Source organism: Camelus dromedarius, chromosome 12 (genome assembly GCF_036321535.1).
Source record: "Camelus dromedarius isolate mCamDro1 chromosome 12, mCamDro1.pat, whole genome shotgun sequence".
Classification (NCBI taxonomy): Eukaryota; Metazoa; Chordata; class Mammalia; order Artiodactyla; family Camelidae; genus Camelus; species Camelus dromedarius.
In genome coordinates this window covers 23322217-23334001 of record NC_087447.1, presented here as the reverse complement: position 1 = coordinate 23334001, position 11785 = coordinate 23322217, and the positions used below count along the sequence as shown (strand labels likewise).

Genomic DNA, 11785 nt, shown 5'->3' with positions numbered 1-11785 from the left:
ATAATCCAGGGGTAAAGAAGGAAGTAGGGGGTGCAGATAGATAAAATGGGCCATGAGTTGATATTGTTGAAGTTGGGTGATGTGTACGTGGGAATCCATAATATTTTTCTCACTTCTTGTTTATCTATATTTATGATTGAAATTTTCTATTATTTAAAAAAACCTTTTAAAACTTCTGGTCTTCCTTTTGTGCCATATATATCCTTCCATTAAATCTTCATTGCCTTATTTGGAAAAAAAATCACCAGCATCTCACCCCAGTCCTTTTTCAGTACACAGATTTACACAAGGTGAAACTGTACTCTATTGGGATTTGTAACAGTGCGTTGAAAATAAGACCTTGTTTGGTCAATATTAATATTTCCACACTTTATTGTGTGGATTTCAAAATTATGTTTATAAAATAAATTATGTTTATATACTAACTTTCTGAGAAATTTCTTTAAAGAAAGGGGGAAGAATCTGCAGTCAAATAATTTTGGGGAAAATTGCATACCTTGGCCCCCTCTTGGAAACGTACATTGTGTATTACATACTATGGAGAATCAAGACTGCGTGGGCAAATACACCGCTGACCTGCAGTTCCTGGAACAGACAAATATTCCACAAGTGGCCAAGGGGTGAAAAGAAACAGACTCTGCAGTAAGGAAACCTGTTAACCCATAGTTAGTCCAGTGTTCGCAAACGTATTTATCAATGAACACCTTTATTGATGAGCACCCTTACATTAACCTCCCTTGAAATTAGTATTTTGGGAAATGGGCTCAACACATTTTACAAATAGTATTGAAACTAGCCTCACAAGGTCCCAGTGAGTCGGCAAAGAGAGGCACAGCGTATAGTCCACTGCTAAACAGACCAGTTCCCTGCTTGTGCACTGTGCCCAAGGTCCTAGATGGCTGATTTTGGAATCGAACCCCTGCTGCCACCCCCACTCTCTTTCTTTTTTGCTCCAAACCAACCCTGGAACTACTTTTCTCTGTACTTTTTGGTTAATAAAACAATAATGGCTCTCCTTAAAAAATAATAACAGTAACTACAGTTTTTTGGACTCTGCTCTATTCCCAATCCTATGATAATCTACAGAGATACGTTGTTACATGATATATTTTAATTTTCATGATAATTATATAAAGCATTAAATGAGGAACTTAAGCTCTGAGAGGATGAGTAAATCGCTGAAGGTTATACAGCAAATAAATAACGCTGTTCCACATCATGTGATAATTCATCCAAAATGCTAAATCTAAAGAGCCAGGTACGAGTAAAGAGCCCACTGCAAGATCGTGGAAAGGAATGGACCAGGGAAAGGGAAGGGTTTAATGAGCTTGCAGTGGGGAGAGTTGAGCTACAGGGTGACCTTCTAACAAAAATATCCATCAAGATCTCTCTCGCGTACCCGTTCTCTATAGAGCCTTTCTGAACCTCACTGGTCCACCTCACTACTCTTCAAACTCCTTTTTTATTTACTCCTCCCCATCCAGTTCAGTATAGACTGCCCTGAAAGATTACTGGACTTTCTTTAAAGTTGACTTACATGTCCATTTTTACTGCTTGCAGGGCCTTCTGTATCCACAGATTGGTTGAACAGCAGGTGCAGAAGCAGCAGATACAGAGGGCCAACTGTATCATTGTACTTCACCATTTTATATAAGGGACTCGAGGATGGGCAGATTTTGGTATTTGTCGGGGGCTCCTGGAGCTAATCCCCCTTGGATACCAGAAGGACAACTGTACTTACATTAAGTTCTCCTCCATCTTTAGGCACATGGGAGAATTACCCTTCCCCAGCCTTCTTGCAGCTAGACGAGGTTGTGTGAGTAGTTTTGGCCAATGCATTGTGAGCACTAATGGCATGTATTGTTTCTGAACCAAAGCATTTAATCGCTGGTCTGAGGTCCTCTACTGTTCTCTTTCCCTGATGTGGCAATTGTGTTAAAACGGAGTTTCCATAAAATTGAAACACACAGAATCACTAAGCTACTGCATGGAAGACAGCTGCCTTGAAGCACTGCCTGGACCCACAGCAGACTTAGCATGGCAAGAAGTCACTCAGGTGACTGTGTTAAGCTATTGAAATTTTGGTGATGCTTTTTCTGCCGCATAAGTCAGACTATCCTGACTAATACAATGTAATATTCTATCCTCATGAGAGATGGCACATACTGACCATTAGCATTATCATGCAGATAGGATATATACTAACAACCCATCACTGAACTCTTCTTACCCATTGAGCTATAAGACCTCAGAATCTTTCTTATCACAGTGACCTAGGCCGTCACTAACTAATAGGAGCTGGGAAATGAAGGGAAATCCACCAAAATCATTCTACTGAATCAGCGTAAAATCCAGACTTCCTACCATAGCCTGCAGAGCTACACAAGAGCTAGCCCTTGGCCTCCTCTTCAATCTCATTTCCTAACCACTTATTTCTCGTTCATTCTGCTCCAGCCACACTGACCTTTCTGTTCCTCAAACACACCAAGAATATTCTCATCTCAAATCTTTACATTTGCTGTGCCCTCTTTTTTGAAAGCTTTTCTCTCATATTTTTGCAAGTTTGGCTCAAATGTCACCTCTTCAAGCAGAACTTCCTGTTCACCGTATTAAACACTAGTCTGTCTTTTTTTTTTTTTTTTTTTTTTTTTTGCTGTTGCAGTCCTAGTACTGAGTGCTTCCTGATGCACGGAGGCGCTTACTAAATATTTCTGGAACTAATAAAGGCAACTCATCTGCCAACCTTCATAAGGACTATAATCTTTTTTGGTGAGGGAGGGCAGGTCCAGTTCGTTTTTGGCTTTTCCTCCGTGCTTTGTCCATGTAATGCCTCCGGTAGGAGTCCATTATGTTCTTGACTGATCTATGGTTAGAAGGCTTTTATTTCCCTTTGTACCATGGTGGCGTCATGTCTGTGCCCTTTTCCCTTCCATCTCTTATGTGCTCTCTCAAGATGTCTCTTCTTTTTTCTCTCCTCCCTTCTCTCTCACCACGTCCTCTCCGATGAAGCTCAGTTCAGGTCTCCCTCTCACCCACGCAAGGCCTTCCAGAGCAGCAGTCTACTGTGGCTGAGGTACAGCATCCAGCAGTAAAATGGGTTTTGGCCTGGCCTCACATCCAAGTTCAGTACTTACTCCCTTTTCTGTAGGAGTTGATACCAAGCCCCGTCCAGACCTGGCTGGAGCCTCACGCCTGTGCACTAGAGCCCAGAAGTTTTACCCTTTGGGTGTTTTGAAGAGAAGCAGCTGTTACCATTTGCCAGCTGAAAGGTTTTGTCTTTAAAATAGATTGTAAGGCATGTTCGGGCAGAAAGGGGCTTTTTGGAGAAGGTTTGGGAAGACAGGACTCAGAAGACCTGCCACTCCTTCGGATTGCCATGCAACGGTGGGCAAATCATCAGAGATGCCTAGTTTCTATAACAGTGAAGGAGAAATAGTTGTATTCTTTCAGTATAATTAGCCGATGGCAGGGGAAGGAAACTGTAGGTGAGGCCAGGTAGTGAGAGAGTATGGAACTTAGAATCAGAAGACCTGAGATTTAGAGTCATAGTCCTGAATATAAAACGCGGTAGAAGGCACATCCCGGCCATTTGTGCCTCTGTTTACTCTTTTGTGAAACAGACGGATGCCCTCCTTATTCAACAAGTCTTTTGTGTACAGCAGAAGCCAGATAAAGCTAACATGAGGAGAAGAAAGGGGGTTTGTGAAAGGACATCAGGGTGCATCACACGCGTCAGGGGGAAGAGTGCAGTCAGATGTCTAGGCTGGACTAGAACGAGGAAACCAGTAAAGTGTCAGAACTCATGTCTTCCTGCCTTTCTCTCAGCTTTTCTTCTTTCTTTTGTTTCTCCATCCACGTGGAGGTATGTGGCGACGCCATAGCTTCCACGTTTTGTTTTCCAGGAAGAGCCACACTCCACTCCCAAGTTTCTAGAAGGAAGACTCTGACTGGCCCAACTTACATCAGGTGTCCGGCACCTGGCCCAGCCAGTCAGGGGCTTGTGGGGGAGGGGCCACATAGTAAAACTATGACTGCCATTGGGGGGCAGCCTTTCAGGATCTAGACACAATATTGAGAGAAGGAACTATAACTTGTGTGTATGGCCAGCAAACAAAAAAGTGTCTCATGAGGAGCATGTCACTGAAGAAACCTCCCAGTGCTATTAACAGAGAATGGTGTTTATTTCTAGGGAGGACATGCAGCTATCTCACGATGACACTCTAAGGAATGAAGGCAGAGTCCTATGCAAATCTAGAATTTTCTAGTAAGTAATCAAACCTGAGTTTATATATTTCAAGTTGCCTCATTCTAACAGTCTAATTTTTCAGTGGGTTGTAAGAATCAACATTCTCCATCTTTTATCTTTGTAACCTGCTTTCTGCCTCCCCAGCTCTAACAAAAGCTTCCAGAGGAAATGTTCCTTCTTAAAAGAAACTGACTGGAACAAAATTCAATGAAAACTAATTAATTAAGGCTCAACTGACTTAGCATTTTTGCTAGATCAAGTATCAGAAAGGGATCAAAATTTTCTATCTTTCCATCTCTTAATGGCAAGAAAGATTTCCCTTAAGTGAAATGAAGATGTGACTTTGAACAAGTCAACTGACTTCCTTGAGCCCTGGTTTCCTCATCTATAAAATAAGAATGAACCTTTCATAGGGTTGTGATGATAATTAAATGGCATGAGGTTTGGCAGGTACTAAGCACTGGCAGTTAGCTGCAGTGTCGATGATCATGGGGTTGTGGTGGTGGTGGGTAGTGGTGACGGTGATTGTAGTGATGGTGGTGGTAATGCTGGTGGTGGTGATTATGGTAGTGGTGGCAACGGTGGTGGTGATGGTGTTGCTGGCAGTGGTGGTGTGGTGGTGGGGGTGGTGACGATGGTGGTGATGATGGTGGAGATGGTGGTGGTGGTAGTGGTGGTGATAGCAGCAGTGGTGGTGTGTGACAATTAATTATGATGGAATCAAAAATGTTTAAATTTTGCTCAACATCTAATAGTCACATGTGAATGAATGAAGAGAACAAACAATTTTCAGACAACCTCAAGGATATTTGCTAACATTGTATATCGATCATGGATGTGACCAACACAAATCATGCTTAAATTTTCATTGATGCAGATCCCTTAAAGACTTCCAATAGATGTTTAACTAGCAATTCATACGACGTGAAGAGAAGATGAATAAATAAGAATTTTAGTTACTACGTGAACTTAAAAGGAATACTTAAATTTCTTTTAAATAATAATGCACACAATATAGACTCTCATTTGTCTTCCTAATTAGCTTGCTACATAAAGTCACACACTGTCCATTCAAACCTCATCTTCGAAAATTCACATTTCTTAATTAGTTACCATTTGAGTTGTCGGATTTGGTCCTAACAGCATACTATTTTAACTTCCAGAGGTCTGTGTAAAGCTTATTTTGTAACTGACATGCCATATCTGGAGTCCAGAGGCATCGTACCTCCTTGGCATTTCCAGGATGCACCAACTACTTTTGTTGCCATAATTTGAAAGCCTTAGTAATCCTAAAGGCTCAGCTCCATAATCACACTTGGTTAGCTCAAGATCAATTAGTCATGCAATGTCGTTTATGTATCATGAAGATTACTTCCCAAAGTACAGATGTATTTAGACTTCACTGATAATTATTTCACAAGAGCTTTTTCACCTCTGCTCACGTGCATATGTGGAATTCACACTGTGAGGGTGACCCAGGAATGGATTTATTTTTTGAGTGAAAGCTGAACTGGAATGGAACGTTTTCATTCACTTTGCCAGATTGCTCCCTCCCTGGGAAGCAGCCCCATGTGTGCAGAATTGAATGTTGTCCCTTTAAAAGAGCCTGGTGGCCTGCTGTGTTCATAACCCTCAAATCCCAGGATTGAATCGCCCATCTCCCAGGCTTGCTCCACACATTCCTTCTAACATTTGCTTTTGATCTGACTTTTCTTTGCTTAAGAAGAACAAGATGTATTCCTAGTCAGAAGCCAGCGGGTCCCAACATCTTAGGGAAAAAAAATAAACAAAGCCTAGTCTGCCAGCATGAACTAGACTCTGGCTCCCTCGGGTCTGAAAGTGGTCACCCAGTTGTGACCCTGCTGCTTGTATTTGTCTAGAAAGCACCAAGTTGTCCCAACGCTTCTACCTGTTGGCTCATGTGATTCTTGAAGTCACCCTCTAAAGTGTGCTGGGAGGAAAAAGAACAACAGAATGAACAGGCATTCATGCATTTATGGAATTTTTTTTGTTGAGCACAGCACATACAGAGAATCATCAGGCACAGAGAGCTGAGCGTGCACGGGACCTAAGACAGCCATGGTCCAGTCCTCAGGTGACTTAGAGGCTGGCGGGTCATGTGTCCCACCATGAAGCAGGCACCCCAGTCCTTGCTGCCTTCCTTCACTTACTGTTCCTAACAAATTGTGCGAAAAATCTGGTTAACCTCATTTTGTGGACAGGATAACTGACCCTCCCAGAGGTTAAGTGACCTGAATAAAGTCACCAGCTGATAAGGGGAGAGCTGAGGCTCAGACTTGGTCTTCCTCATCCAAGGCTGCAGATCGAATTCTGGATTCTTCTCAAATAGTGTAATCTCACATCAACCCAGATCAATTCAAGCTCTCTATTTCAGTTTCCCACATTGCATGGTTTGGCTTTAAGAAGTGTTTGCTTAAAAGAAAAAAGTATTTGCTGCAAATTACAAGTGATATTGAGCATCTAAGATTAGTAATTTTGAGGATTTCACCTTTATAGAGCACGGGAAAGACTTGGTGAGACCAAGACCCATGGGTGGGAGTGGGGAGGGGATTGGCTCAGAGAGGTGATCCAGGAAGTCCCAAAGGCCAGCCCTGACTCAGTAAGTCACCAGGTCAGCTTGAAATGAGTCATTTGTGGTATGGGGGCAAACAACCTCAGTCCCTCACTAAACTGTCGGGAAGCAGGCAGGCAAAAGATCTCCCTTGGGAGAATAATCCTAATTACAATGCCTCGCATTTGCGTGTCCCACTGCAGTTTGCAAAATACTTTCACATCCATTACTTTGTTTCTTTGTTTGCTGAGGTTACCACACAAGTGCAGAAGGGACCAGGCTTCAAAGATGACCTAGTCGAGTGGTTTTTATACATTTTTTAAAGGTGAAATTCTTTGTCAAAATGAAATCTCACCCAGTAGTTGAGTGTATAAAATTGATGCAAGTGGCACTTCTGTGGCTGTGATGGGGACAGTGCTGGGGGCGGCACAGACCACTCTGTGTCTGCTTCTGAGGGGTTTCCAAGGAACCTCCAACTTCCATGAAGCACAGAAAGACAGTTTGTCTAGTAGTAATATAATACCCATCCCACGTTTCTCCCCTCTTCCAAAAAAAAAAGAAAGCTGGAAGCCCAGGAGGTGACATGAGATGGCCAAGGCCATCCCTTGTGCAGTGTTCTTGCCATGAAACTCACCAGGGCTGGCTTCTCAGGTGGTTAGAGCCTGGAGATCTACCTGGGAGCCAGTTTGCCCCCAGTTGTTTCAGGAGAGCGTCCTCTTGGTCACAGACAGTGGCAGGGCCTACTCTGCTGCTACTGGCAGTATTTTTCAAAGTGCTTGCTCTTCAGGTGGGGCTCAGGGGCACTGTTTTTGTTTCAAACACACCACCCCATGAGTCATGGGATGCCAGTCGCTGAGTGGTTGGAGAGTGGTAGGTCCAGTGATTTTTTCAGTCCCGAACACTCTCCCTGAAAATGCAAGAGGAGCAGCCTGTAGTCAAGCAGTCTCTCCCCAACTCAAAAAACTTACACTGAGCCAGATAGTGTTTGTTATTGGCTAAATGTTTGCCTCCCACCAAGGCAAATTCATACTTTGAAATCTTAAACCCCTCAGTATGACGGTCTTAGGAGGTAGAGCCTTTGCGAGGTAATGAGGTCATGTGGATGGAGCCCTCATGAATGGTATTACTGCCTTTATAAGAAGAGACACACAAGAGATCTTGTCCTCTCTCTCCTCTCTCTCTTCCTCTCTCCCACATGTAAAGATAGGAGAAGATGGAGAAGACAACTATTTGCAAACCAGAAGAGTGTTCTTACAAGAACTAGACCAAAATGGCACCCTGACCTTGGATGTCTCAGGCTCCAGAAACGTGAGAAATAAATTTTTGTGGTTTAAGCCCCCCCTCTATGTTATTCTGTTACAGCAGCCCGAATAAGACAGTGGTGATGGTTGCACAATTTTCTGAATGTACTAAATGCTACCTAATGGCTAAAATGGTAACTTTTAAAAATTGATAAAATGGTAAATTTTATGTTATGTGTATTTCAGCACAAGAACAGTAACAACAACAACAATAGTAATACAAATAAAATTCACATTGGCTCCTTATTTCTTAGGAATCAAGCTCAAACTTCCTAGTATAATTTATGACCTGGCCCCTGTTTATCCCCCGAGCCGCATGTCTTGCTGTCCCCCCTCAACCTCTTCATCTGATCAAACGTTCAAGTCATTCTAAACTGCTCTCCAAAATCAAAAGGGAATTACTTTCCCTCAGAAATTCTGGCACGGCTCCATCATGGTCCTGCCATAGTCACTGGTAACGACTATTATTTTCTGTGTGTCTCACAAGGCAAGAATTCCATTCAGATTTACTTTCAGCAGTCCACATTAACAATAAATACTGCTTTTGCTTTTCAATATTAAATCATGATATATTATAGGTAGATATGAAATTACGATGCAAAGTATGGTTTTTCAAACTTAAAATGCAGAATATGACAATCTCCTCCCGTTTTTGAGATTTGCTGGATAAGATAGATGGGGAAAGTGGATTAATGTTTGCATAGATAGGAGTATAAATGAGAGCAAGAAAGAAGGGATAGTTGTATGGGTGGATGACAGGATGGATAAAATGATGAATGGATATATGGATGATGGATGGATACATGGATGAACAGATAGGGGGAGAAGAGGATAGTATATAGATGGATGTGGATTTATAAAGAGATGTGAAAAGATTAAGAAAGGTGGATGATAAATTGTATGGGAGGGTGGATGGAAGAATATGTGGTTGATTGTACAGATGAAAGGATATGTGGTTGGATAAATGGATGGACAGGAGGATGGTTGGATGTGGGTGCATAATGGATGGACAGTGGATGGATAGATGTGTGAGCCCTGGAGGGACATAGGGTAAGATGGGTAGATAGTTGAATGGGTGGATGGAAGGATGTTTGGGAGGATGACTGAGAGTGTGAGTGAGTGGATGGATGAATGGGTGGATGGGTCCAGGTGGAAGGTGACTGGAAGATGACACATGGGTTAGTGGAGCCCAATAACAGCCCCACGGCTGGTTATTATTAGCTTTCGCTGAGCAGTCCTGATAAGAATCAAAAATCCACCTAAGGCACATGGATTTCCCTTCCCTTTCACGGCGAAAGAATGAGCTCTTCCTCTTTCCTCTGGGAAGAATCACAAGCTGCCCACCGTGGGCAGGAAAGCACCACTGTCCAGTGAAGGACCTGGCCACTGTCCCGGCTCCTCTCCCAGAAGATCCAGCTGCCTGTGAAACCCAGAGAGACGAGTTCCCCAGCTAGATTCAAAGAGAAACTTAGCGGAGAGGAGAGGCCAGAGGCTCATCCCCACGAGGAAAGGTTTCAGGACTCAGTCTTTCCCTTCTGCCTCCGGAGGCCGCGCTCCCCGCCGGCCGGAAAAGGAAGGTCGGCGCGCCCCGGGTGCACGGGGACCCCGCTGCCCTCCGGGCGGCCGCCCCGGCAGCCCCGCTTTACCGGCTCGGCGGAGAACGGGGCGGGGGCGGAGGGGCCAGCGCCAGGGAGAGCCGGTACGTCTTTAAACGTCTGCCGGCTGCTTAGTCACAGCCCCCTCGCTTGGGTGTGTCCTCTGCTCGCTCCCTCCCTCTTAGGTCACTCTCGGCCCTCGAATAAAAACTGCACCCAACTTCCGAGGCGCCCTCATTGCCAGCCGGACCCCAGCCTCCGACAGGTTCGGGCGCCCTCCTCCGCCCAGCGCTCCGGCCCCCGCCCAGCGCCCCAGCTCCACTCGCTTGCTCTCTCGGTCTCTCCGACGCCATGGACACGTTTTGGTGGCGCGCAGCCTGGGGACTCTGCCTCGTGCAGCTGAGCTTGGAGGTGCAGATTGGTGAGTGCCCGCCGCCGGGGCCGCGGGAGGGAGTGGCGGGCGCGGCCGGGACCCAGCCAGCAGCCGCGCGGGCTGAGTTGGCCCTTGGGGGCCGGAGTCGAGTGGGCGGCGAGCCGCGCGGATTTGGTTAAGGAGAGCAGGGCGAGGATTTGCGCTAAGCTGTTGGAGAGCCTGTCGGTGGGAAGCACCGTTTTGTTGAAAAGAGAAAGAGCGAGGACAAGTTTACTGGGCAGGCTGCCGGCGCGCAGTTTTGGGTGAGGTCGATGGAGCGGGAGCACCAAGGCGGAAAGTAACTGTATTCCTGAGTGCGCGCAGCCCGTGTCTGGATGGAACAGGCTCCTGTGCCCAAGGGCGCTCGAAGTCAGGCGGGGCTGAGTACGGGCAGAGAAGGGCAGGGACCAGGGCTGGGACAGAGGCAGGGACTGGGGCAGGGGCAGGGGCTGGGCTGTTAGCGAGGTGGCCAGAGTGGTGGGCATAGTTGCCATGTGTGAGAGCTGGTGGCAGCGAGCTTTCCCGAGAGGAATCCTGGGTTCCTGCGGCTCCCTCACTGCGCCTGGCCTCCGAAGCTCTTACAGTTGGCCCCAGCTACTAAGGATCTTAGCACTTGTGGGAACTTGATTCAGCCCTGTGGTGAGGTTCTGGGTCGCCACGAGGTGCCGGGCTGGAGCAGGGAGTGTGAGTAGGAGAGGCAATGACTGGGCCAGCAGCTCCAAGCTTGCAACCTCCTGCTTCTGCCAATCAGTTAGGGGAAATCCAGACAGAAATGCTGCTCGGATTCCCTGCCCGGCAGCCTGGGAGCAGGAGGAACTTGGGCACCAGGGCTGCATCAGGGATCCTGGAGTTGGGGCTGCCAAGATCCCATCCCAACAGGGTCTGTGCCTTTTGATGGCTGTGGAGGGCCTGGGGGTGGCTGCGTGTGAGATATTCTGGCCAGGCTGAACTTCAAGCATTCCTTTTCTTTGTCTATATATATATATATATATATATATATATATACAGATAATTACATGGCTGATTTGCTTATCACTCGCAGAATTAATTTTTCTTTTAAGAAGTGCCAGCTGGGTTGTTAAGACAGCTCAACCTATGGTTAATTCCACTCAGCAAGTATTTATTAAAACCAGTTCTGGGGTGTACCAAGAAAGTAAAAGACACCGTCTGACCTGGGTATTTTAGACTGAGGATAAGTGGGGATCTAGGATTTAGATTCCTGAAACAAACAAACAAACAAACAAACAAACAAAATTAATAATAATAATAAATAATACTAGGGGTGGCAGCATTAGCCAGCATTTATTGTAACTTTCGTCACTATGCCAGGCATCCCGCTAAATTCTTTACATCTCATTTTACCCTCTCCATGGCCCGGAGAGAAGTGTCGTGTCATTAGCCCTGTTGTACTGGAGGGAAACTGCAGCTCAAAGACGTTAAGTCACCTGCTAGTATTCACACAGCCGGAAGGACTGGTGCTCCTGTGAACCAGACCCCTTGGCCTGTGCTTAGTCAGGATATGTTAGGCTGTCCGTATGGCAGGGACAAACTTGGACAGGATTTTATGGAAGGAGGAGTGGGGTGGACAGGGGCCTTAGAGGAAGCTTCCAAAGGGAATGGGAGCTCCAAGGAGCCCTTAAAAGGCAGACATGCTTGAGA

General features: G+C 45.6%; 1 protein-coding gene across 13 annotated transcripts in view; it reads left to right on the top strand.

Moving 5' to 3' along the window:
- The first annotated feature begins 9776 nt into the window (after positions 1–9776).
- The window catches only part of CD44 (CD44 molecule (IN blood group)), an 82753-nt gene continuing 80744 nt past the window's right edge, over positions 9777–11785 (top strand). For 2 of the 13 annotated variants that reach the window (XM_031459798.2, XM_031459799.2), the window contains exon 1: positions 9778–10135. In XM_031459798.2, coding sequence (XP_031315658.2) covers positions 10066–10135 — 70 coding nt within the window. In that variant the 5' untranslated portion in view covers positions 9778–10065. Of the gene's footprint in view, positions 10136–11785 lie in introns of all 13 variants that reach the window. The other 11 variants (XM_064492452.1, XM_064492453.1, XM_031459797.2 and 8 more) reach the window with 10 other exon arrangements.